The 27358-nt window shown below is 40.3% G+C and overlaps 1 protein-coding gene across 1 annotated transcript; it reads left to right on the forward strand.

Annotated features, from left to right (window-relative positions):
• The first annotated feature begins 739 nt into the window (after window positions 1–739).
• Window positions 740–27358, forward strand: LOC113169725 (TGF-beta receptor type-2-like). The gene is made up of 10 exons (XM_026371369.1): window positions 740–824; window positions 7606–7750; window positions 7856–8046; window positions 17285–17583; window positions 17678–17926; window positions 18005–18118; window positions 18318–18455; window positions 20103–20244; window positions 25314–25441; window positions 26241–27358. Exons 1-10 carry the CDS (start codon window positions 740–742, stop codon window positions 26499–26501), a joined length of 1752 nt encoding a protein of 583 aa, XP_026227154.1. The 3' UTR covers window positions 26502–27358.

Consider the following 27358-nt stretch of genomic DNA (forward strand, 5'->3'; position numbering starts at 1 on the left):
TAGATTATAGATACAATAATGTCAGAGGTTATTTCCCCCCCCCATTGCGAAATTGTTACTGCTACAGGGGTTGGGTGTCTTGTCCATGTGGTGCAATTCAAGGAAAACTAAATGTTTCAATTCAAGAAAAGCCAATGCTCAAACAACAGGGGATATGACATCCCTGTTGCCAGTGGGGACTCCCCTTCAAATTCCACCACATGTACTTCTGACTACAACAGGTCCACAGCTGCCCTCCTATAGTTAGTGCTTCCAGTTATTCTTGATGTTCCATGAAGTTGTTCTATGTTGTATGTCATATGTGAAGGGATTGTTCGCCCTGTTCGCTGTAGACTCTGAGTCTGACAGTTGAAATCAGCTGAGGTGTGGCTGAGGCTGTGATATTCCAGAAAGCTGGTTGGCAGCTTTTCTCTACGACTCCATGTAAATGTGCGCAGAGCTGTTTACTGTTCCGATTTCCTCTATTTGGATGGGTAATTATACACACATACAGAGAGAGAGAGAGAGAGAGAGAGAGAGAGCGAGAGACCTCCCTCCTCTGGTTTCCTGTCAGAGCAGTGTGTGTGTGTGTGTATGTGTGTGTGTGTGTGTGTGTGGGGATGGTTCAGCAGTGACTCTCCAGCTGCTGAGCGGAGTGGAGCGGAGCGCGCAGTGAACTCGTTCCTTCACGGGACTCTGGTTTGACTTTACTGTGGTTTGGTTCACTGAAGGACACTGTTTGGACAGGGGACACAGAGACATGGAGGGACAGCGCTGTTCTTTCACTTCACGGGGACTTTTGGCACTCTCATTGCTCTCTGTGCTGGTGGAGCCCGGGACTGCCGGTGAGTAGCGCACTTTCTAATCTGTCCTCCTGTTCACTGCCATTAGCGCACTAACTCCAAACTGTGACAAGCTTCCACACTCGGTGTGATTGAGTAAAGGTCACCTCTGTCGTGATGTCGTGATGAGCGGGGGGGAGAGCTGCGTTGCGTGTTTCTCACAAGCAGCGGCAACAGGTGACTCATAGCGGGAGAGACAGTCTTACTGCTGGGTGCTCTGCTGTGAACTCAGTGCAGGGGACTGTGCCAAACAGCACATGCTTTAAGTTTATTTCCACTGGGCATCAATTAGTACATGTCCTGTTCAACTGTTAGGTGTAATGGCAACTTATATAATAAATAAATAACAAATCTGATTGTATCTTAACCTTTGAACATAGTTTAAACTCTTTATTTTAACTGTCCCCATCTTAAGTCCTTCACTTGACTCCCACATGTTGATCAGTTCAGTGTCAGCCAGCTTTCTAATCACACATATCACTGAGTTGCATTATAGTTGCTCCTGCGCTCACAGGGACTTGGAGCTCTGTTGTTTGGCTGTTGTTTCTCGTGACACCCTCAGCTTTATGGCAGCACTGTGCTAAATGGTGGGAATGCCCATTAAATGTTGTTTCTCCTACTCTGTCAGCAGAGTACGTGTCCATGTTTCCACCCAGCTTTCTGTTTGTGCATCAGCCTGACATGTTCGATATTTACAGTATATGGAAACTTTGACTTCCTAGAGCCTAGTCAGCATTTATCTACACCCTACCATTCCATTTAACTACAGAAATGTCAGGTGGGCAGACTGAACACACAATTCAGATGTGAAAAAAAACAAAGCTTCTGCAACTTCTTTATCATCTTCTTCATCTCCTGCTTCTTCTTCCTCTCCCGCAGTGTGTTACCCCCACCCCCTACCCACCCTTCACTGGTGGGGGCCTATTTTCAACTTGGAAATCCCACATACCACAAAGACTGTGTGCTCAATGCTGCATTGTACAGAATGTCACAAATAGACAAACACACATGCACATGAAAACATCCAAACGTCCGCCCACTTGAGCCACTCTCCTCTACCACTGTACAATGTCATACACATACTTGTAGCTATGCTTACTTCTCCAGAGCACCTTGTACTGGGGAAAACAACTCTCCACTCTCCTGCTCTGGAGATAGACATTTTGGCTATCCAAACAGCAGGTCAGGACTCTGTTGTTTTCAATAACCATCCGCTCAGCGGGCTGTCACCGGAAGGTTCTTACTTCCTTCCTTTCCAGGGAATCTTCGTTATGTCAGGGCATTAGCCAGCATGTCCCAGTCCTTGTGCTTAGCCAAGGCGGTGCTGGAAGATATTTTGATGATGCCAAAAATCAGAGCTGAAAGAGAAAACTGAAGGGCAATGTTGAGTAGATATAGATGTCAGGACTGTTCAGTCTAGCAAATCCTGACTGACCTCTGTTCAGAGAAGAACACAGAAGACAAGAGGTCACCTACTTTAATTTCAGGCACTTTTTCTTTTTTACCCTATTAGTCAACTTCCCGTCATGCTCTCTGCTGTCGACTCACTCCACTGGGTCTCAGATGGGCAGCGGGAAAGAAGGAGCCCCAGAAAGTCAAAGGAGGAAGATAAAGACGGGAGGAACAGGAGGATTAGGGCCATGTTGGAGAGACCTGGGTTAAGAGGGGGAGAGAAGTGGGAGGATAGCTTTCAGGAGCAGAGAGAGAGAGCCGAGCCACCTGCTGTGGCAGTTATGTAGCCCCGCGCTGCCTCTTGCCAGTTGTCTCCTCTCGTTTCAGCGACAGGAAAGAAGGATTCGTATTTTGTTTTGTGGTGCTGCATCTGTTTCTGGGGTTTTACACTGACACTGTTTCACACTGGAATCTTTGTTTACTAAACCTTAGGGAGAAGAACATTTTTCATTCATTTACCTCTTTAATTCTTTAAAATTCCTAAAATTAGGATATATATAATATACATTTACGCGGTGTCATTGAAAAGCAAACACAATTTTCATGTGATGGGTATCATGTATTTATGGAACTAAAACAGATTAATTGGTGTAAGAGATAACACAGAAACAACAGGCTCTTTCTGGATATAAAAACAGGTGAGCTGTGTGTGTACTGCCTAAAACAATCCTTAACATATTAACATTTTTCATTTTTTCACAACATTCTGTACACTCAGATGCACAAAGGCCAACACTGTGAGTTTTTTCTTTCATTTATGAAAATATATGACACAAAGACTCACTCAAAACAGTAATCAAATCCTGTCAAACATCAATTTGCCTCAGTAAGTTTAACAATCTGTCACCTACGACACCCTCTGTCCTTAGAGCCACAAATCAGATAAGGAAAAAAACTCCACAAAACAACCTTTAACAGGAAATAGGCAGAAACCTGAGGATCAGGAGGTTGTGTGTGCAGAGCAAAGCATGTGAATAATAATAAAATATAAATACTGTATGTTAACTCATAATTTAATTATGTAGTTTGTATGACACTGACCTGTAGAATTTTAACCTGGTTTGCAGATTTTTCACTTTTTCCGTTCACACCAAATGAGTTCAGAGCAGTTTTTCCTGAGAATGGATGATAAGTTGCAGTCAGGTTTCCTGTCTGTCCTTGTGTCCACTGTGAGCTTACATCCTCAGTGGTTTGGAAAAAGAGAGAAAGGAGAGCAGAAGAAGAGAGGGGAGGAAATAGTGGGGGGCGGGGGGTATCCCAGCTGTTCAGTGCTGATACACTGAAATGAGTGTGTACTTGTGCTTCTGTAAGCAGATTCATTGTTAGATTAAGCAACTGGTGTGTTTTCCTGGGCTGTTTATCAGTATTCTGAATGGATACTTTCATTTGTTGTTCTGACTGCCATACGAGAGCAGGTCACAGTAGCATGGCTTCCCTCCTGCAGCAACAGGACCTTGAGGAAAGCTCACATTTCAATTACAGCCACTACAGGAGCCATCCCAAGTACGACTAATGACCACACTTTCCTCTCACATTTTGCTGTGACACACTGAGGTTATGTGTGTTTTCATGCTGTAATTCCTACACATGGTCCAGTATGAAAAAGTGCGGTAGTAATATAACAGGCAGTGGAAGATCTTGAGCAGCTGGAACAGTGATCTGCATACTACCACAGACCTTCATCCACAGTTACCCGTTCTGTATTCTGTTTCTGGGCATAGTCTGCTGGAATATCAGAGCGAAGTGTGTAAAGCTGCAGCTTCAAACTATGTAGGATCAACAGCTCAGTTATTTTAGCATAAATCCAGAGAATTAAATTGCAACGTTTAGGGTAGTGTTTTTCTTTTGCTGTTTACACTTTAGATATAACTGATGAAAAATACAGTTTCCCATAGGACTTAAAGTTTAAACAACCAAAAATAAAAATAAAAAAAGTCCCCTTGGAGAACAAGTTGCTGGACTGGTCAGTAGGGTCCCTCTCTCTTTTCAAAACTCACTTGAGATGACTTATTAACTCTTTCTACTCACTCATGTCTTGATGCACCTGCAGTCTTGTGTCTCTTGTGTCAGGAAGAAGATTAAACTAAATGTGACAGCACTTATTCTCAAAGGTTCCTGCTTGAATTGTGCCTTATTTGTGCAACACTTTGGAAGAAAAATGTCTAATGAATAACAGGACAAGTTGTAGTTTTATAGGGAGTTTCAATAAACAACATTTAACCACCTGTTCTGTATCCTGTTTCCCCAAAGTAGTACTTTTAGTGGCAAATAAATCACATTTGTGTCCAAATCTACAGCGTTGACCTTCGTTCTTTATGACTACTACATTTCACTCTGACATGCTGGATATCAGCCTCTGAGCCAAAGCCTAATTGATGGTGATCCATTCTCACCCTATCAGTGTTTGAAGTTGATCACAACTTGTGGACTTCAGCATGTGCATGTAAATAAATTGAGTGTCGAAAAGGAGAAGAAATAGTCTGGACCAAATGCATCTTTTACCGAAACTGACCTGCAATCAGATGGTTAATGAGCCCGTAATGTGTAATAAGATTTACACAACACCATAAAAGACTTATTGAGCTTACTGGCTGCACACAGTGTAACTCTCCCCCTGTTGTCTGTGGCATGCTGCAGCACTAAATCAGGAGGTTTTATTTGTCTTGTAGATTGTGTGTGGGTGTTTGTGCTCTGCTATTTCAAATTCACAGGCTCTTTGTGCTAGAATGTGATTTCAGAAGTAAACTGTACACTACAGTACTCACAGTTAAATAATAACCTGGTCTACCCATATAAACACACTGTAGCAGGCAGCTTGAGTTCAAAGGAGAATTACTGGTGGAGTTTAGCAGCATGCATGGAGAATATGGGAATTCATGTGCAGTAGACCTGAAGTCATCTCGTGGTCAGGTTTAACAGTTCAGCCTGCAGATGTAATTATTAATTAATCTCGGTTGATTTAACAATAGCATAGGCTGCACTGCATGCACTTGTTTTTGTCTATGTCTCGTATTTTAGATGTGTGAGGGCTATTGTTGTTGTTGTAGGTGTTTGTAAGAGCATGCTATGGGTATCTGTAAAAATACGATTTTACTCAATCTGTAAAAAGGTCCCTGAAGTCTACAAATGTCTGAGTACATACTTCATCTGCATCTGTAACATGCAATGAAATCTACTCAGTTGTCTACACAGGTGTACAGCTCAGCCATTGTGACCTCACACTGCATGGTGCAGGGTGCAACACCATCACACCTACCAGCTACATACACTGTGGCTAAAAAGAGCTGCTTGCAGCTTAAAATAGAGGAAATGGTAGCGTATGTACAGTACAAAGTCATGTCTGCAAGTATTCACACACCTTTGCTTTTCGCACGTTTTACTGCATTGCAAATGTATTTGGAATCAGAAAACATTGAAATGTTTGCCTGTGAATGTCTATACAATAACCACTAATGACACTAATGAGTGAAAAACAAACAATTTACAAAAGTATTCACACCCTTTAATGTGGCTTCAAAATGTGGTCAGGTGCATCCTGTTTCCTTTAAACATTGGCAAAAACAGTCTTTTATAAAGAGTACCTTTCATAAACTGCTTCTATGTCTGCATGTGACTAAAACCACAACAAGAAGGCCATGGTCTCTGCAGACCTTCACAAGAACAGTCGCTCTAAAAGAGTTTAAGAAATCCTCTCTAGAGACGGCAGAGCCTAATGGAAGGACGGTCGTCTCAGTAACATTCCAGCATGCAGGAGTACATGTTACCTATCAGTACGACAGCCTGAAGTGACAGCCACACTCCCCTTCAGATTTGAGCTTTTACACAGCCTCTTCTAAGCTGGCAAGCAGTGGGTATTGATTCAGAGAGGCAGGTCTGAATAGGTCACAGAGCAGAGGGAGATGAGAGAGGTGTAGGCGGCTTGAGTCGTGCTAGAAGGAAGAAGATAGGACAGGTAGACGATTTGACAGATTAAGCAGGCCGCCCAGGCAGCACACGATGCACACAAACATGCAATACCTTCTAACTAGCCAGAGAAATTAAATGAAACAATGTCACCGTGTCGCTATTATGACACAAAATGAAGTCATAAATGGTTTTACATGTAAACAGGATGATGATTACTGATGTCACAAAGAGAATATCCAGTAAATGAGAGGCAGAGGCTCTTGTGAAATCATTGCCACCTCAAAGTCTGTGACTAAGTTTGTGGTTAGACATATTAGTCATGTTTAGGAGACACGGTAAATCATTTCTCAGATGGATTTGACTTTCATTTCTAAAAGCTTTCTAAAAGTTTTAAAGGCATCTCAAAGATTGCACGGTTTTGTATCAAAAAAATCGGAGCAACCATCATAGCATGGCACCGGCTAACATTTGATTCAGCTGTGGTTGTCTGTGTTGTGGTGGTTTTGTGTGGTCTTGGCCTTTATTTTTACGGCCTGATGATTTCCTAAGGCCCCATCCAGCACATTTGAGACGGTTGATCCAGGCACACGCAGTGAACTTCAATGGAGGTGTTGCCATGGTTTCGATTGTGTGTGTTGACTGTTGTTGACCTGGTTCGCTTTGGACAGCTGATGCTTTCCTGTGCGTACAAGCTGAGTTGTTTACAATAACATCCACATTAGAATTAGTGTGTCAGCAGGAGTTGCACATAACAGCCAAAATAACTTGCATCTTTGTGTATAATGTGGAAACCAGAGCAGGACACTCGAAACTTGGACTTGAATCCTACTGTAGTTACAAATATTAAAATGTGTACTCCACCTCACTCTGGAACTTTCTCACAGATGGAAAGCTGCAAATAGTTTTTCCATTAACTGGCTCCTGTTGCATCATGAAAGGAAACGATTCATCATCTTGGGAGCATGAACATGCTTGGTAACATTTGTTGGTTAGTTAGATTTTGGTTTCTGTTCTCATTTACATTTGCATTTAGTCATTTGGCAGGTGCTTTTATCCAAAGCGACTTACAAGGTAAAGTTCAAAAATGAAAGATGATGGTGGTTCTACAGGAAAGGTCAGAAACATTTAGCTTCATCAGTTTAGAGGTTGTGGATTTCCACTGCAAATACCATGAACGTCAGGCTCAGAAAAAGTGTCAATACTTACTTATAATACTTATGATAATAGTACAATACTTAATAATATTGTAATATCTCAATTTGGTTAATAAATGGGCTTACTTTAGAATTTGCTAGAAAATTTAAACATTGATTAGTCAAACTCAATCCAGCTCAAGGCAGAGTAAAAGCCATCAAACTAATAATTGCTGTTTAGCCTGCAACATGTAGCCAACCACATCATTACCTTTGTTTGTTTTTTTTTCCAGGTTTACCTTTTATTTACCCTAGCCATCAGCTTTGTATGTTCTGTGACGTGGAGCTGTCCACATGTAGCGCTACAGGCACCTGCAAGTCCCTGTGCAACATCACATCCATCTGTGAGGACTACAATGAGGTCTGTGTCGCTATCTGGTAGGTACCTGAGAGCAGGAAAATAACTTCATCTATCACATGGTCTTTACTAGTCAATAGTTTCTAAGACATGCACTGTTTAATGCCTCCATCTCTGTCTGCCAGGAGGGCTAATGAGACAGCCTTCTCCATCGAAACGCTTTGCCACAATCCATCCAAGATGCTGTATGGCGTCATGCTAGATGACTACAACAGCACCACCTGTATCATGAAGGAGAAGAACACCACAAGTGGAGTGGCTTACATCTGCTCCTGTAGTGGGGAGGAGTGTAACGATGAGCTCGTATTTTCACCCAGTAAGTACACGAAACAAACACACTGTAATGAGGCTAAAGCTGCACTTAGATTTGATTTAAATGAAAGTTGATTTGATCACTTGTGGTGACAAACCCACAGAGAGTTATCTCTCAGAGAGTTGTCTTAGCTCGGTTATGGTTTTTAGCAATTCATTTCTTTGGGCCAAAGCTTTACTGGTTTGGTTCACACTCATTTTTGTTTTAAATCACAACAAATGTTCTTATCAGCCCATTTACACAACCTGCCCATGATAGTGGCACAGGATCCTGACCAACATAAAGCACACACAGACAATTCTAAAAGAGGTGTTACTGTAACTACTGTGTGCATGAGTCTACATTTCCTTTAGATTTCATCAGTTGTCTATTGTTGACATTTTCTTTTTACTTATCTATCTAATTATTCTTTCCTGTTATCATTTTCTCACCTACTCCCCGTAGCTCGAGTACTTTGGCACATAAAGCCGTGTGTGCATGCATTTCAGAAGCAGGGTATTTCTTCCTTTTTTTTTTTTATTTAATTTTTTTCTCGTAGTTGTTATTAACTGGTTGGATAACTGTAGACTGCATCGTCATCATAAACAGGAAGTGGAAATGTGGTGCTTGCATCACACATAAACAGAGTTTGGGGAATCCTCATTGTGGTCACTGACATGCAGCTGTGCTCTATGCTTAACTGGGTGTTCAGCCTCTGAATACACACCCACGAGTGTGTGTGTGTGTGTGTGTGTGTGTGGCTGTGTAGGCTAACAACATCGGAGAGCTCAGACATATGGTTTCCTGTCTGTGTTTTAACTCAAATCAGAAACATCTCTAGCACAGGGTGAAATGGCCCCTAATACACAGAACACCTCTGCAGTCAGGCTGTTGGTACTGTATGTGCAGGATAGATCAATTGTTATCTTTACATGTTACAATGTCAATAAGACTGATGTGATTCATCTTCTTTCTTCTGTTGTACATACATTATGCACTGGAAATAATGTGGGAGGCTGAAGAAAAGCCACGTGTTAAAGCAGATTCTCCCTAAACTGGATGGAAAACATATCAATCAGGAAATTCAGAATAGAAAGGGTTAGTTCAGCAATTATTGCAAAACCACATTTCTCATTTCCCTCTTGTGGTACAGTTTTGAGATATGGTCAGATATAAAACAAGGTGACCCCAAAGTCACTTACAGTCCGAAGGTGAGCCCCCTCTAAGGTTCACACCCACAAACTCAAAAGTAATTCCACAGCACTCAACACTATATCTATGTATTGATCTGATATCTGTCTAGTGCTTTTTTTCCTTTACTGCACACAGTTTGTATATAAATTGTAATGCTGACTGCTGGTCTTTTGTTAATGCTGCACTCTGTTCTTCCTGTTATTAATCCCTATAAGCACCAGACAACACCACTGTCATGCACGCTCAGCAGAAGTGTCAAGATGTAGAGTACTAAACGCCTTACCCTAAGATTAGCCTTAACCTGGTCCCAACCCTAATCACCAAAACCAAAACTTAGTCGCCAAACTAACCAGACTAAATGTCCTCACAATGATGCTATCTAACTGACATTTGTCAACATAACTATAACAAGGCATGTACACACACACACACACACACACACACACACACACACAAACAGATAGCCTTGAGGGTAAGGGTTGTGGTTCCTTCCTCCCATTGAAGACACTTGCAGCAGGAAGTCCTTGTTTGTTTATTGGATCACTGCCGTGACTTATTCCTCCACAAATGCCTCACATTGTTATCCTCCAGTACTGCATTCCTATGACATGCTTCCAGTGTTTGTTAATCTCGTTTATTGCTTGAGAGTTGTGGATTCTGGCATGAGTGAGTGAGTGAGGAAGGGAGTGAGTGAGGGAGCAAGTGAGTGAGTGAGTGTGTGTGTGTTTGTTGGAAATGTCACTATGAGGGAGTTAACAGCAGTTTTTGGACAGCTTTCATAGGCAGCTAGTTTGATGACAATATATTGGATCAGAGCTGCTGTTTAATAAAGCTACTTAAAGAGGGATACATCACTGTTTCACATTTAGTGTTGTAGGTACTGAAAGGTAGGGGAGGTATGTAAGAGAAAACTTTAAATCTGCACTCATCAGCATTTTCTTATATAATAAGAATAATAAGAAGATTGTGTGGCTTTAAAATGGTAAATGATCTGCACTTATATAGTGCTTTTCTACCTAGCTGGTACTCAAAGCGCTTTACACTGCATCTCATTCACCCATTTGCACACACAAGCTTACACACACTCACATAACGATGGCAGAGCTGCTATGTAGATGATCTGAGTCACCAGGGGCAACTTGGGGTTCAGTATCTTGCCCAAGGACACTTTGTCATGTGACACAAGGGAATCGAACAATCAATCCTAGCAGCCAACTGCTCTACCTACTGATCCACAGCCACCAATTTAGTGTTGATCTACCTTCTCATCGTATTGTATATTTTTGATTCAGAATAGATATTTTGTTTTAAAGTTAAATATTATTTCTGACCAAACCAAATTTGAATATCAGAGATTAAGCCTCAGATCTATAAACCCCCGAACTGCATGAACAGGGATGAAATGTTCATATCCAAACTGCAACTACAAATTCTTTGCTGACATAGGAATCAGCAATGTCCAAAGACAGATTGTGACATAAAATATAGTTGTTATAAATGAGGCCACTGAACTTCTGGGACATCACAGATGTTTCTAATGAAGAGCCTCATAGCAGACCAGTGCTGCCTCGCAACCAGTGTCAGCTACACATGCGATTTGGAGCTTGTGGACTGGGTTCAGTGGAAAGGAAGGCACTGATAGTAAATACTGCCTTGTCATAGGAACATGCATTTTAGTGCTGTATTTACAGCTGTGCTCAGTTTTACATTAAGTGTATGGAATGAGACGGAGGTAGAACTAATTTGTCTGTGACATGGATTTATTTACTCACACTGTCCGTCTGTGCTTCTGCTCACATGTCACCTGATCTTCTATGTTGATTCATGAGTTCCTTTGGCATCCGTCACTGTGAATGAAATATTCCTCTTGACTTGAAGTGGGAACGTTAAATGTGAGGGGGGTGTTTCTATTTTGATGGTAAAGGCTGTAAAGAGGAAGAGGAAAAGAAGACAGATATGGAGCTTTAATGGAAAAAGTCCCTATGTGTTTTCCAAGATGTGTTTTTTTATTCTTATACTTTACATTTCCTCATTAACTGCGGAATTTTGGCTTACTGTCAGTGGGTATGTCACAAGAATGTCATTCCATCACAGAGCAGACTGCTTTAGAAAGAAATTACTCAAACAGACCTGTTTAAAGATACATAAAAGGAGATTTGGGGCAAAAAGGGGAAATACTTGCCAGGGCATATAAACAATAAGATTGGAGAAGGAAATAGATGGAGACAAAGAGATGGAGCAATGAAATAGACAGATATGAACCATGTTTATGGCTGGGTTGTAAAAGCAGTGCTGTTACCATAACAAGTCGATATTCAGTTTTACTGGATTCCTCCATGCACCATCAAACTACAATACCAGCCTGGATAAAAGCAAGTTATTTCATATACACTTATAAAGGTAAACATTCTGCAAAATGCAAACCTTAAGAATGTTTGTGTGGTGCTGCTGAAAAGACAAGAAGTGGAGATTAACGAACAGTCAATCATTTAGTAAATCTACAACACCCTACTCAAACATCCATTCATCCTTTTTAGCTTCCTCCACTTATCTGGGACAGGGCCGCCTCCCCAGGGAGGGGTCCCAGGGGCATCCAAAACAGATGACTAAGCCACCTGAGCTGACACCTCTCGATGTGGAGCTCCTCCCCAATGACCAAGCTCCTTACCCCATTTCTAAGGGTGCGCACAGCCATCCTGCAAAGGAAACTCACTAATTCGTCAATGTCACGCGCCATCGTTCCCTCACTTATGAACAAGACCCCAAGATACTTGATACCAGTACATAGTGAAGGTCCTGGCTTGATGAAGCAAACAGAACAACATCATCTGCAAGAAGCAGGGATGAAATCATGTGGTCCCCAAACAGGACTTCCTCTGGCCCCTGGCTGCACCTAGAAATTCTGTCCATGAAAATGATAAACAGAACCAGTGACAAAGGGCAGAGTCCGGAGTCCAACATGCACTTGGAAGACTTGGACTTATTGTTGGCAATGCAAACCAAGCTCGATAGGGACCGGACAGTCCCTAACAGAGGGCCCCGTACTCCCAAAGCACCCCCCACAGGATACCACAAGGGACAAGGGACATGGTAATATTAGATACAACATAATTTTTGTCTAATCTTAACCAAAGTGCTTTTTTGTCTAAAACTAACCACACACACTACTCTATAGTTAACCCCAGTCTGCAATTGTCCAGTGTGTTAAATTCCTGTTATCCAGCCTAACCACCTTGGGCATTAATAAGAAATACGTTATTCTTTCAGAAAAATATGTTGCTTCATAACATAACTATACTATGAATATGTTTTCTTAAAAAAATTGCTTGCATGTGCAGTTTAATTGCATAAGAAAATCAATTTTGGGGAACAGGGTTTGTGCTGTAAGTAATGAACATTTTTTACTATTCAGTTTTATGCATTTTACAAGAAGTGCCACCAGGTCAGCCATGAAGCATCTTATCAGCACATAATTGCTACTTCTAGATAGCATCTTACAGCTGTCCGCTGCTAGACTTGACATCATACTTCACCTGTGTTCACCCGCTATTAACCATATCACTGCTACAGTGCAATGCAAAAAACTAATCTGATTCATACACAACCTGCATTGTTTCTTCAACATTAGTTTAATACAAGTGTTTTGCCAGTGCAGGAGAATAAAGAAGCAAGATATTCAACCTTCTCAGTGTTTATAATAACTTCTGCCTATCCACCCATCACCTGTTTCAAACATGAAATCATGTCTGGTTGTGTTATTTTCCAAAGAAAATAGTTCCTCTTTAATATTCCAACTCACTACTTTGTTATTCACAAAACACTATGAGGATCCAAGTAATTAGCAAATGGTTAGAGCATTAAGAGTGTGAGTCAGAGTTGGCAGTGACTGAAATCCTGAAACACACACACACAATGATGATGTGAGAAAGCCAGAGGCGAGGACCTCTCTCTATTAGTCTAAATGATGTGTCAGACCTCACTGAACGCTGCATGAGAACACTCTGGCATGCTGATTGGAAAAGGCAATATGATTTCTATTACGAGTTTATGTTGGCGGGCAAGTTTCACCTTGAACACACACATCCACACACTGCAATCATGGCAGAAAGACAGCAAAGAAATAAACCTAAAAACCTCAAAAAGCATACATATTCAGACACATGGAATTTGAGAAGTACTGTCTGACTGTCTGGCCAGCTACTTTACTACCAGACTTCTGAAGGTGTCTCAAAAATCTGTGCACGGTTGTGTTCAGTAGTTTTGATTGACTGCATCCATGACTTTACCCAAAGCAATTTTAGAAAGATTAACTGCTTGACAATCACACACACACACATTTTGTATGGTAGTCAGTGTGAGGATACTCATTGACATAATGCATTCCCCAGCCCCCTACTGTTGCATAGGCCATGCTAATCTACTCTGTTTTAATTTTCTATTTGTCACATGTACTGCCTTACCCTAACCCTAACCATCACAACTAACTGCCTCACCCTAAACTTTACCCTAACCCTATAAGTCTTAAGTCCAAAATTGCTCTTTAAACACCTTTTCATTGTGAGGACCAGCAAAAGATATGTCCTCACTTCGTGAAAATGCCCTCAGTCCAATGGTTAAAAATTCATGCTGGTCCTCACAATGATAGCCATACAAACACACACACAGAGCCACAAACCACAAAATGAAGAAATCATTCAGAATTATTAATAATATTATTATTACATATTATTCTGTGAATATTTTTACTTTGCTTGAACATAGTGTGTCCCAGTACATGAAGGCTTCAGAAAGTTGCTTCTTTAAAAAAAAACAAATTTAAAGCATGTGATTCAGATATGTTTTACAGCTGTATAATCATGTGAGTAGTTGCTTTGGGCACAGCTGTTCAAAATAGCTCTAAATATTGTATTACAGCATGAGTTATAGCCAAGACTTGAACAAGTGAGTGACAAATACAGTTTAGAATTTTTATTCCACACAGTAAATCAGTCCGTAATCTTACAATCTAAACCTACATTCTTTGCTCAGTCAAACTGCATTTATTTAGAAGCTTTGGTACTTGGTTTGTGCAATTCAAGATGCGATACTGATGACTCACACACTGACAATAAGACCTTTCCAGGATCAGAGGCAGCAAAGCTCCACTGTAGTTCACTGATGTGATGATGTTCTCGTGCTAGTGTGCAGTTCCCTTTTTATATGCTCTTTATAAATAAATCAACCTTTGTTTCACCAGTCCTCATCTAACTTACTGTAGCTACCAGTGTTTTCAGGCTTGCTACCCACACAGTCCTTTCAATTGCTCTACAGTAAAGTTGACATGCCCCAACATGTTTATCATCTTTTATGATATAGTATCGGGAAACCTATACAGTTCATGGTGAGGAAAATAGGAAAGTATTTCTCTTAGATCGGAGTGGGACAGGCTGAGAGTTGTGTGCCATTCTACTAAGTCTAGTTCAACCCACACTACAGGAAATACAGGAGCTGATCCAACTTCAAAGTCACTTCTCTCTGTCCCATAAGAAAATGAGAGGGCGGGAAAAATAGGAAATAAATGCATGGTTATATATGAGCCAAAATTTAAAAAGAAACGCTAAATTTAAGCATTTGAAATTCAGTGAGGTTGTGAAGAAGAAAAGTCAAATATAGTAAAAAGTTAATTTTAACAACTGATTGCAGACAAATCTCTTTTTTTCTTAACAACTGACTATAACTAACTTTGACTTTGCACACAGAAGCAATTGAAGTATATTCTGTAACCTTAGATTGTAAAGTGCTGACTTGTTGTGATTTGGCGCTATATAAATAAACTGAATTATATTGATTTGACTGGAGGTTTAAATAGTTTTTTAGACTAAATGTAACTAATCTCTCTCACGTTGTAACTAACTCTATTGTTTATTAAGGTTGTCAATTACAGTTTTAACCTTTATGCATTTTTATTACTCAATAGAGCTCAGCCATGAGCATTAGATATGTGGAAAATTTGAATGCATAAATAGATGCAGGGTGGTGTGGCCTGTTAAATGGTCAGTCCTTGGTCCAAGCACCTCAATCCCTGCCAATGTGTGGCTTTGCTTAGGAGACTGAATGGGACTCTTTAAAAAAGTGCCCAAGCCGAGCCGAGCAGAGCAGAGCATGCCAGGCCATACACAGACAGGCTCTCAACTATTTTCTCCCCACTGCTCTGAGGTTTGGCTGCCGTTCTGTCCAGGCTGGTGGTTAGAGCCAGAGGAGGTAGCTAATGTAAAGTTCTTAAAGCTGTAAAGACTTCCCTCACTATACATAGTTTCTACTGTAGACTGACTGAGCCTAGCAGAAGCTCATGCAAAACCTATAGATACAGACGTGTGGAAAGGTTGTTGCAGTTGTTTTATTGGATGTTTTATTTATACTGCATGTATAGCTGAATAAAAGAATGCCATCTAGTTGGCAGGTATAGGAGGAGGATATTTTGGAGTGTCCAAAATGTGATTGTATACTATCATGCTGTAAAACGGTGTAGAGCAACGTCTAAAAATGTAGGCAAACAGACCCTCGCCACATTAGCTGTTTACCATTAATGTGACTAGATTCAACAAGCCAACCCAGATAACAAATAAGAGAAAACACAAAGTGCTGGTATAATTTACAGCTTGAAACTTTGAATGATGCCCAGGTTTAGGTCACAGTCCAAAATAAAAATACAAGGAAAATAAAAAAGGACGGAGTGTACTTCTAACATACTTGGTGTGTGTCTACATGCAACCTAAAGTCACATAAATTTACCAGAATGACCAAATAGAGAATTTTGCATAATGTGGGCCCAACAGGAAACATCAAAGATCTAGGTTGATCTGTTGACCAAGGGGGAGTAGAATTACTTTGTTGTGTTTGTTCAACTCTGTTCATGAATGTACTCAAGTTCCTTCCATCACCTATTACAAATAAGACTGTACATCGTGGCTCCATTAATATGAAAAAGAAGAAGAAGAAGATGATGATGATGATGACATGATTTACCTGAAAGGATAAGTGGGGATTACTGGAAATGGAGAACAGGAGGCCATTGAATGAGGGCTACTCAACTCAGTCTGATAGTCTGTCCAATGTAGAAACTCAACCAAAAAATAATTAAATAAAACTGGCTTCACATAGCACTGTTACGTGCACTATAACTATTTATTTTCTTATATCACACAGTTCAAGTCTTCCTTGTGTAAGATAGGTTTCAGTTAAGTTTAGTGCAGTATCCTTCCATCACATATGCATTTCAATATCTTTATATCAATACATATGCACAGAACTTCAACAGTATAAAATGTTTCAGTGTTTCATTGAGTCTATCCCAATAGTTTGTTTTGGTTTTTGTTTTATGTAAAAATAATGTTATCAACAACTAGTGGTATTTAAGCTCCCAGTTAGCAGACAAGTCATCAGAATCCACTCTGTGACTGTTGCTTGTTTTTCAGCTTTAACCAGTCTGCAGCCTAAACTGCTGTCTTACTTTAAATCCTGATTGTTCTGCCCACTTTTGTCAAGGAGGCTATATTTTTTTGTTTGACTTAACGAGAGTTATTTGCTGCTTGCTATTATTGTGCTTGTCTTTATCTCTGTCTGGATATATTAAGGAGAACTGGATACCGTATTAGTACAAAGGTTCTATTCATTCCTATGAAAGTTGCACATAATCCCGAAAAGTTTTCATCCTCCTGGCTTCCAGTCATAAAAAATACCTCTACCTCTAATATGTTCTTCATATGTCGCTATGTTTTTGGGTCCATATAGCGCACTATAGTGCACTATAGCACCTCTGGGCTTCCTGCTCACATGAAAATAATAAAAGTATATAAAAGTAATTTTATAATCTGCAGATAACTGATTGCTTTGGGTTTATCCTTCATTATTTATTAGTTTCGTCATAGTATATTTGTTGATCCAGTTTATTCCACATTTTCCAAATTTTATATGTAGTTCTTCACCAGTTATTCAACCTGCTGTCTACTCGTTGTGTTTGTGCTGGTTATGAACCTCATGCATGTATCACATGTTCTGCACCATTTTATTGAGATCTTCTGTTTCCTAGTTCTGGATCCAACCCCAGAAGACTCATTTCTCTATGTGATTCTGGTGAGCATGCTGCCCCTGCTGGTGATGGGAATCGTTGTTGTGGGGATGTTGTACTGGTATAGGGCCTACCGGCAACACATGCTCAGCCGAGAATGGGAGAGTAGCATTAACAAGCGCAAGCCAAAAACCAGTGGGCTGGACTGCAGCGATGCCTGTGCTATCATGATGGATGATGACAGGTCAGACAGCAGCTCGACTCACGCCAACAACCTGAACCACAACACTGAGCCACTGCCTATAGAGCTGGATATGCTGGTATAAAGACCTAGTAGTATTCTGGAGTTGTTTTGGGGACCTATTTTGCACTCAGCCATTCTAACTAAAATGCTAACTTTTGATGCTCTCCCAGGTAGGCAAAGGTCGATTTGCCCAGGTTTACAAGGCTAAACTGAAGCAGACCACCTCAGACCAGTTTGAAACTGTGGCTGTGAAGATCTTCCCCTATGAGGAATATGCTTCCTGGAAGAACGAGAAAGACATTTTCTCCAACACAGACCTCCGACACGAGAACATTCTCCACTTCCTGACAGCTGAGGATAGGAAAGTGGAGAAACAGTACTGGCTCATCACTGCCTTCCACCCACAGGGAAATCTGCAGGTGAGATTTTTATTTTATTTTATTTTATTTTGCATTTCAAACAGTACACACTTACAACCCTATGAATGTATCCTTCAGGAGTACCTGACACGTCATGTGACCAGCTGGGAAGAGCTGCAGGTGTTAAGCAGTTCTCTGGCTCGGGGTGTCGCCCATCTCCACAGTGACCGTCTTCCCTGCGGTCGCCCTAAGGTATACTGTGTGAATATGTGTTTGTGGTGTGTGTGCTGTTGGGATGAACTGAATGTCAGTTATTTATGTTTCATGAGATTTTAATTATTATTGCTGCCTAAAATGTCTTATTAACTGGAGAGCATGAATGTAAATTATTATTCTGTCTACTTTAATTCTTTTAATTTCAAATTGTTAACCATGATTCTTTTGTGCCTAGGTGCCCATTGTCCACCGTGACCTGAAGAGCTCCAACATCCTGGTGAAGAATGACTTGACATGCTGCCTGTGTGACTTTGGACTGGGACTCTGTCTGGACAGCAGTTTGTCTGTGGATGACCTCGCAAACAGTGGACAGGTTAGATGGCAAAGATCTTTTGCATTGTTTTGTGACTTAAAGCAGCAGCTTTTCTTTTTAATCAAATATTATTTTATCCAGAAACTGGTTGCTGGGTCACAATTCCTCATTTGTATTTGATCAAATCACTTCAAGTCTGCCTGTAGTCTTCTGCATAGAAGAATCAGTATCTAAGGCTTTTAGATACTAGACTATCTAAAGTCAAATATGACAAGTGGTTGAAGAACTATTTATATTTTTTAGTTAAGATAAATTTGTGATGCAACAATGTACTGTAAAAAATAGTGTGATAGAAAAGGATTTGTTTTTTTTTTTGTTGTTGTTTTTGTTATTCAAAATATTATTGGTACTATCACAAGTATTTATTTGTCCCAGACCAAGTTATATCAAAAGTAACCTGCAACAAATTGCCCAGGTGACTGATAACTTACATATACATACATCAGCCATACCAGCCACACCATCAACATCAACTGGAGGTGGTGCTGCATAGAATTCAGAACCAGGTCATTGAAGATACTGAATTATAATTGAGACCTGTTTGGAGCATTATTTTGATTTGGATCTGTAAAATACTATCATATTGCATTATGCATATTATAATATTGTTGATACTTTGGGTACACTGGCATTGCACTACAGACTATTTGCATTACAACTAGAGTTATCTGGAAACAGGTCCCCCCCTAAAATAGTTAACCAGTGCTTCAGTCTGTATTTAACATGGTACAATGCAGATGAACTACATCTGTCAGCATCATACTGTTTGTTTAAAACAGGTTGTGGGTTTTTAACTGAAAGCTTACCATGTACTGTTACAGTAACTCTCTGTGTTTACCATCACAGCTCTGCATTACAACAGCTTTGATTTGGTTTTTGGTGACGTGTGAATTGGTTGTGCGTGTTTTTCCTGTTTCAATCAAAGTCCCTCTTTGTGTTTGTGTGTTTTGATGGCATGCACCTCATTTGAATATAGAACAAAACAATCAGGAAGTAATGAGAGAGGTTTTGCCATGCAAGCATCTTAAGGCAGCTCAGTCTCGTTCTTGGCCTGTCAGAGACTTTGTCCTTCTGTTATGTATGTATGAGACATGTGAGACATGACAATGTTCTGCAAAATACTTCTTGCTATTGTATTAAAAGTGTGTTCCACAGCTATAATGTGAGCACAATTTTGCAAACAAAGGGGCATTAATTTGTGTGTTTAGCAATAAGTATACTAAAGTCTCTAAAAGCTAGTAGGCTATTCTCTGCAATCACCAACAATCATTAACTGTTTCCTGTTTATGTAGTACCTGTGGTAGAACATGCAGAATGACCTCAATGCACGTATTTTTTGTTAGATTTAAAGTTGAACAATACTGAAAACCAGTGTTTTAGTCTTCTGCTTTAATGTTGACATTAGGGATCATTCTGTGACAGTTTTCTTGGTTGTAAAATGGAAACAGAAGGTTGCTGCAGGAAACATTTTGTTAATTAATTGATGATTTGTCCAAAAAGCATTACCCATGAAAACTTTCTAAGTGTATTTTACACTCGGTGTATTTTAAGTGTGTTAGTTGTATGGGTGGCATTTAATACACTGTTATACACTTAGTAAGTGTTTCTACATGTGAATTAATCCTTTCTGCTGTCTGTGTACTGCAGGTTGGTACAGCACGTTACATGGCTCCTGAGGTGCTGGAGGCTCGACTCAATCTGGAGAACACTGAGTCCTTCAAACAGACTGACATTTACTCCATGGCTCTGGTTTTGTGGGAGATGACATCGAGGTGTGAAGCGATTGGAGGTCTGAGCACCCACACACCACAAGCATACATGTTTACTGCCATTACCTTTTTTACTATGTAGGAAGTGTGATGTCACGTAAATACACATTCACACTGATAGCCAAGTAAGTTCTAGTGAGGTGAAGTGTGAACACTGAAATGACTCAACAGTGACAACATACAGTTTGTCATGAGTTATGGTGACAAGCTCAGCAGGTGCATTCACTGACATTATAGAGTTCTGAGTTCTTGGTTTGTCACATAATGAAGATTTATTTAAGTAGTACTTGTGCATTCGTTTTTGCATGTGGAGGCAACATGTGAAAGTGTGCGTAATATCTGTAATCTAATGTGATAAACGTGATTGGTTTTGAGAGTTCAGTGAGATGTGATCAAAGCAGTAAAGTTAGAAGACATAAAACCAAAACGAGGAACTGAAAGATCCTCAAGCTCTCACAACAGTCATTTAACCCATCATCAGTATACAAATGTTGATTAGTGCAGCTTTAGGGATTGTGACCGATGGCACATAGTGTGGACTGTCTGCTGTTTCTTGTTATGCAGTGAGTGTGTCAACGGGGAGGCTGATTTCTTGTCTGTCACACTGCACCTCGACCTCAGCACCAGGTCTGCTGCAAGAATCTGAAGAATCTCTGATATGTTAGGGAGATGATCTGAACACTGCTGTTGCCCTTGTTTGGGCAGGAAATCAGTGGTGGAGAGCTGTAGTGGATACTGTACCTGCTGCAGCTGGCTGCACACGTGTGTGTGTGTGTGTGTGTGTGTGTGTGTGTGTGTGTGTGTGTGTGTGTGTGTGTGTGTGTGTGTGTGTGTGTGCAAGTGTGTTCAAGTGTGTTCAAGTGTGTTAGTTTTATGAGGCTCAAATGTCCTCACAAGTTTCAGTCTGCCTAAAAAAACTCAGTCCTCCTGAATGGAGCTAGAACAGTGGTGCTGCTGGGGTGCCACAAACCTTTACCTAAAACAACTTACAAGGTACAAAGGCAGGGTGAGCGTAAGAATGTCTTTCCTAAGGACCCCCACTGGAGGTAAACCACATTTAAACCCTTGTCTCCCACATTGGAGGGCAACAATGTTACCACTACACTATCCGTCCACTGCAGTTCCAGGACTAGTTTAACAGAGCAGAGCTTTTTCTGTAGTTATTGAATAATTGGACAGAATACTATGCGGACCTCCATATGCTGTAGATGGAGATCTTGTGATACAGTTTTTTTCATTATTTTAACTCCAAAACCATTAGATAACAAACAAACCTTTCAACTCAGTTCAATTCAGTTTATTTGTTATGCAGTACCAATTAACAATTAAAATAATTTTAAGGCATTTTCCGGTACATACTATACCAAGGTCAAGGCCATCAACTTACAGAACTTTCAACCACCAAAACTATTCGCCTAGTCTCTTGGACATATTTGACAAACTTGGACAGAAAGGTAGCAATATACAAAAACAGTTTCCTGAAATCTCCTCTCCAGACAGTAGTCTCTCTGGTCCACCTCCTTGCACAGTAATCTTTTTTAGAAAGTCTGAGACATTTCGAACTAGACAGTCACATTCCAACATGTGTGTGCTTGTCTGTGTATGTGTTTATTTCAGAGGAAGTGAGATGAAGGTACTGAACAGCCACGTGTAGCCTTGTTTCAATGTCTCAATCTGGACTGTGTGTGTGTGTGTGTGTGTCTGTGTTTCCTCTGTCTACACCCCAACAACAGGGGACAGAATGGTGGATAGAAATACTACCCTGCACTGGAATTGTTGTTGTGGTCAGTTATAGTACATTCTCAGTTTGTCTCTGAGCATTTTATTTACATGTCCTGAATTAGCTCGTGGGGCGCGGCAGGGCCTGCGGACTCTGTCTGAGGTGAGGGTTATGCAGGGTAATGGAGCGAGTCAAAGGTTTGCACTGAGCTAAGCACAAGCCATGTGGCCCAGCCTTCATGGGCCGCTGCTTGGCAGTAACTGGTGAGGGGGTAATAGTGGTGGAAGCTTGGGGTTGGAGTCTTGAAGGGCTAATATATATTCCAGGAAATGCATTTGTTAGCTTTTTTTCTGAGAGTTAGATCTGAGCTAAGATTGATACAATTGATATCTGACTGTATGTATGTATGTAAAAAATAGCCTATACCATCCAGCGTCCCTTTAACTTGTATGGCATTTATTTAATTAGCTGCATGCATATCTTTCATTTAATACATGCACAAACAGATAATGTATAAAACAACTAGAACTGTTTGCCAAGAAGTAAACACCGGAAAATAAATTGTAATTTTTACTTGGCTGTTTTGTGCACGGGTTAAACAAACAACATACTGTAAATGTTTAAAAGAAAAAAAACGATCTATCTGTCCAGCTCACATCATCACATTAGAGTGATCTATCATCACAATCTGTTGGAAATAAGGAAATAAGTTTACTTCTCTAAATCCTCCTTTAAAACTGCCTTTAACAGATGAATCCTCCAGCAGAATCAGGCTCAGGGCAGGCGGCCATCTGCCAGACAGAGAAAAGAAGAACAACAAGCGATAGATTAATGCTGGGCAGGTTGTTAGGGCCAGTAACTACACACTGAAAACAAGCTGGGGATAGCTGCAGAAAGGTAACGAGAGGGAGAGAGAGAGAAAAAAAAAAACCACAACTATGGGTTAAAGAAGACACAGTTCAAACTACAAGATGAAAAGCTATATACCAGGGCATATGCACTGTGGGAAATATTCATACAGTGATTATACAAAGCAAAGCATAAGGGCTCGGTGGTCATCAATAAACAGGAGATAAGCCATCATGGCAGTAATATTGAGCTCCACTCAATCTGGAGAACAGGAGAGCTTATGTTAAATTATTATAAGATAATAAATAAAATAGAATAAATAGAAGTGATGGCGTCACTCGAGTAGTTTCTGTAGGAAGCTACTGTTACTGTCCACCTGACTGTACTGAGTCATTTTCAGGCCCCGACATGAATGGAATTAGTATCACCTGCTTGCAGCAAAGTCTTTTCCTCTCAAGCTTCAGACACTTAAACCCCAATCAAAACACCACAAGCAGAACTGACTTTAACTTTCACAGCACCCTAATGTACAAGCCACAAACCTACCACAGAAATTCAGCCCACAACTCTCTGGAGGTATCTGGGGATGCTTTGTTTGGATGGAGAGAGGATTTTATTTTGATGCAAGTGTGGTCTTTTAAGGTTTGTGCAGATTTATTTGTATTGTAATGCATCAGTGTGGGATCAGTGTTTAACTTTATGGGTGTTGAGTCTCTTAAAAGGCAGATATAGAGCAGTGTTTCTCTCAAGATAGTAGATCCAACACAGTGCAGCCAGCCACAAGGGTTTTTGCTAACCTCCAAGCCACAAACGTTTCAGACAGATAATCTGAAAAGGAAACAGTTGTAAACCGCTTTCCACCCCTTAGACTGGATACACCAGGGTTTAACTATGAGCTCCAGACAGCGAGGGAAAAGTGAGAGTGAGACTCTGATTGCAGTCTCTTGTGAAATCTGCTCTAAAACTGCAGATGAAATTCTTCTCATAGCTTTCAAATGTCCAGAGAAGGAAAATAAGCCACACCTCAGACTGCATCGATCAATGCCTACCTTTGTCTCACTAGTTCTATTAATCACAGAAACACAGAGACAAGTCTATAAGAGCCACCAATAACTGTCTTTTTCAACTTTGCTTCTCATGTCAGATCAGATCAGTCTGTTTTGTCTTTTAACTGTGTCAAGTCCAGGTAAATGTGTAGTGTTTACTCCAGGCCCTCAGCAGGAGATCTAAACAGCAGCGCGCTGAGGACAATACTATCCTAAATAGGCTCCAGGCAAATGGGCCGGGCCATTCTCTGTCCTGTTTTAAAAACCCTGAAAACGGGGGAAGTTCCACATGTCAAAAACAGGAAGTGTGGGTTTGTGCACTAAGCTTCTCTGCACACAGTCTTGATCCCAGCCCTCCAGCTTCCTGTCAGGAGATTCCACTCTGACCCTTCCATTTCCCATTTCGCCAACGTGCTAATAAACATGAACAATATGCAGCATTAGTATTAGTATTGGATTGGTTAGAAGAGGGCACCTCATATACAGAAGCAGATAATGGAAATAAATAATGGAAACAAAAGATGTTTGAAGACTGTTTAAACAAAGAGTCCATTTAATAACTGTTGTGGAACGTTTGCTCGTCTCACATAAACATCATAATGAACATGTTATCTTTCGATTGTAACTTGATAAAACAAAAAAAGAAAATAATGCTGGTAGTGTCAACATCTACAGTAAAACTAAATGCTCACTTAGCTCCACCCCTCTTGGTTATGGCTGTTACACTTGTCAGGCCTTCCCCCCTCTTTTTTATTGATTTTTACTGTGTACTTTACTGACTGTATATAGAATATGTAATAGAGCTTCATGAATCTGGTCTTATCATTTTCTGGGTCAAAGAGATAATTGACAATAACTTTACAGTGACTAGTGTCTCTTTACAGCAACTGTGAGATTGGGAAAGGTTTTCTTTGTGGGACTGCAGCTGTTGTGAGCTCAGTTTCATGAGATTTGGATCCAGTCCCAGAACTTACATTTTTCATGGTTTCAACGTCATGTTTTTTCTTTTTTCTATTCTAACTCTTCAACATGAAATAATAATAGAAAAAAGTATTGCGTACTGTACCGGCTGAGGTGACGACCAATTGCTTGTTAGCGGAAACTCACTTGTTGTTTTTAGAAACAATCATTATTCAAGTGCCAGAGTAAAAATATGTCCTCCCATCATACAAATATTTTTATTTTAATTTATATATCTGTGTGCGTGTGTGTGAGTGTATTATATCTTGTTTGTTTGAGGAATGGCCTCATATCAGATTGGTTTTCACTTTCTAATGCCATAAAATGTGTTTTAATGTTAATGTTGAACTTGGCCAAATCCTTAAAACTTGTTGTTATCATGTGCTCACTTCCAAGTGCATATGATAGAAACATGATGCCGTATAAAACACAAAGAAAGGATATTTTTCTTCACTTCAGACTGAGGTGATGATTTGCAGTACATGTTATAAATGAGTTGTGTTTGTGATTGCAGAGGTGAAGGACTACGAGCCTGCATTTGGATCTAAAGTGCGAGAGCACCCCTGTGTGGAGAGTATGAAGGACAACGTGCTGAGAGACAGAGGAAGACCTGAGATCCCCGACAGCTGGCTCAGGCATCAGGTCACTGCAACCCATACATTGGAGATATTATGTTTAGTGATCATTCTAGCAAAAAACACACACACGCAAAATGTGTTCATCAGCATTGAAAACAGTGCTGTGATAATGTGTGTATTCAGAGGGCAAGTGACAGATTTGCCTGGAAGAATATTTTAGGCTTTTCTTGATATGTAAAGTCATGTTTTTGTCCACCTAATAATTATTACTCTGCTGTTAACTCTTAATTTGATTCCTGCAAACACCAGCGAAAGAAATATATCTGTGTATCTGCTAAATGTGCTAATATGTTCACAACATAGTCGCTAAGGTAGTTTAGGTTTATCAGATCTCTTACTGAAACCAGCTTCAGTATATATAGACCATATATATAGACCATATATATATATATATATATATATATATATATATATATATATATATGGACCAAACCAAAGAGCTAAAAGGGACTAAACGCAGTGTATAAACACTTTGAGTACCGGTTAGGTAGGAAAGTGCTACATAAGTGCAGACCATTTACCATTTACATGGTTAGATTGGTTAGAACCTTTAGAAATAAAAATTTCTGCACCACTAGCTGTTGCTACTGTTCTGTGAGTCTTTGCCACAGGAGGCCTTGACAGCACCTTACATTAAGATATGTTATGGAACATATCTCTTTTAAAAGAATTGGCGCACTGTAGCTTAACGTGTGGCTGGTATAAAAAAAACTGTTAGATGCTTTAATCAGTGTTAAAACTGATGTTAAAACCTACATGCTGGGAAGGTAGTCTCATACGCCTGCTCTCTTCTTCCCATACAGGGCGTGGCAGTGATCTGTGCCACCATAAAAGAATGTTGGGACCATGACCCCGAGGCCCGTCTCACAGCCCACTGTGTTGCAGAACGTATTTCTGAGATTGAGGATGAGATGGACAAGCTGTCCAGCCGCAGCTCATCAGCAGAGAAGATCCCTGAGGAGATGAAAATCCCAATAAAGGTGGAAATCCCAGAGGAGGAGGTGAAAATCACAGAAATCCAGGACATCATAGCTGTGGACTGTTCCGTTAGTGACCAGAAGTGAGAGACAGATATACAACCTCAAGGAGATTTATCAACATGGTGCAGGAGCTGAGCTCTTGCAGGACTTGCCAGGTTGAGTTCAGTCACGGTCTGCATGTTTGGTTCAAACAAGCAAAGATCAACTCTCTGTGATGATTCAGACTTTACCACGTTTCAAATATAACAACTCACCTTAATTAGCCAAAAAAGCTACAGAGCCAAAAATCCAAAGTATACTGGAAGCTTCCAAAGGTGTGCTGAGCATGGTCAGCCGAAAAAGGTCACTCTCACTAGAAGAAAGGAACAGGTCAATAACTGTTAAACCAAAGACATCAATATGCACTTTACTGCTTTACTGTGTGATATGTATGCATTACAAGTGCCTTTCATTTTGACATTTGCATGTATTACAGTTACAAAAGTCTTTGCCTAAAAGTGCCTTTATGAGTCTGGCAGCAATGTAGGCTTAACACTAATGATTCTCTGGACTCCATCCTCACCAGCAGCAAGTCAAACGAATGTGTGTATATATGTGTGAGCGTGTGCCTGTGTGTGTGTGTGTGTGCATGTCTGTAACAGTGTTTTTACTCAGCTATACTTAAACCTTGTTTGCCAGATAAACAAGAGCAGTGTACATAGAGACAAAAACTGTACATAAGAGACAAATCAGCCATAAAGGGAAAGTAAGCCTACTACTTATCTATAAATACAGAGGTCTTCATAGATATGTATTATTTGAAGCATTTCATATGTTTTTTTATCTATTGCAACAGGAAACAGAGCTGTGCCAAAGATCTTTATCATGCTTTACATACAGTATGTGTCATATGTAAAATACTGGAAATCTTTGCATGAGATAAAGATATTTCTGTATACTGG

The sequence above is a fragment of the Anabas testudineus genome, chromosome 16, assembly GCF_900324465.2.
Source record: "Anabas testudineus chromosome 16, fAnaTes1.2, whole genome shotgun sequence".
Taxonomy (NCBI): Eukaryota; Metazoa; Chordata; class Actinopteri; order Anabantiformes; family Anabantidae; genus Anabas; species Anabas testudineus.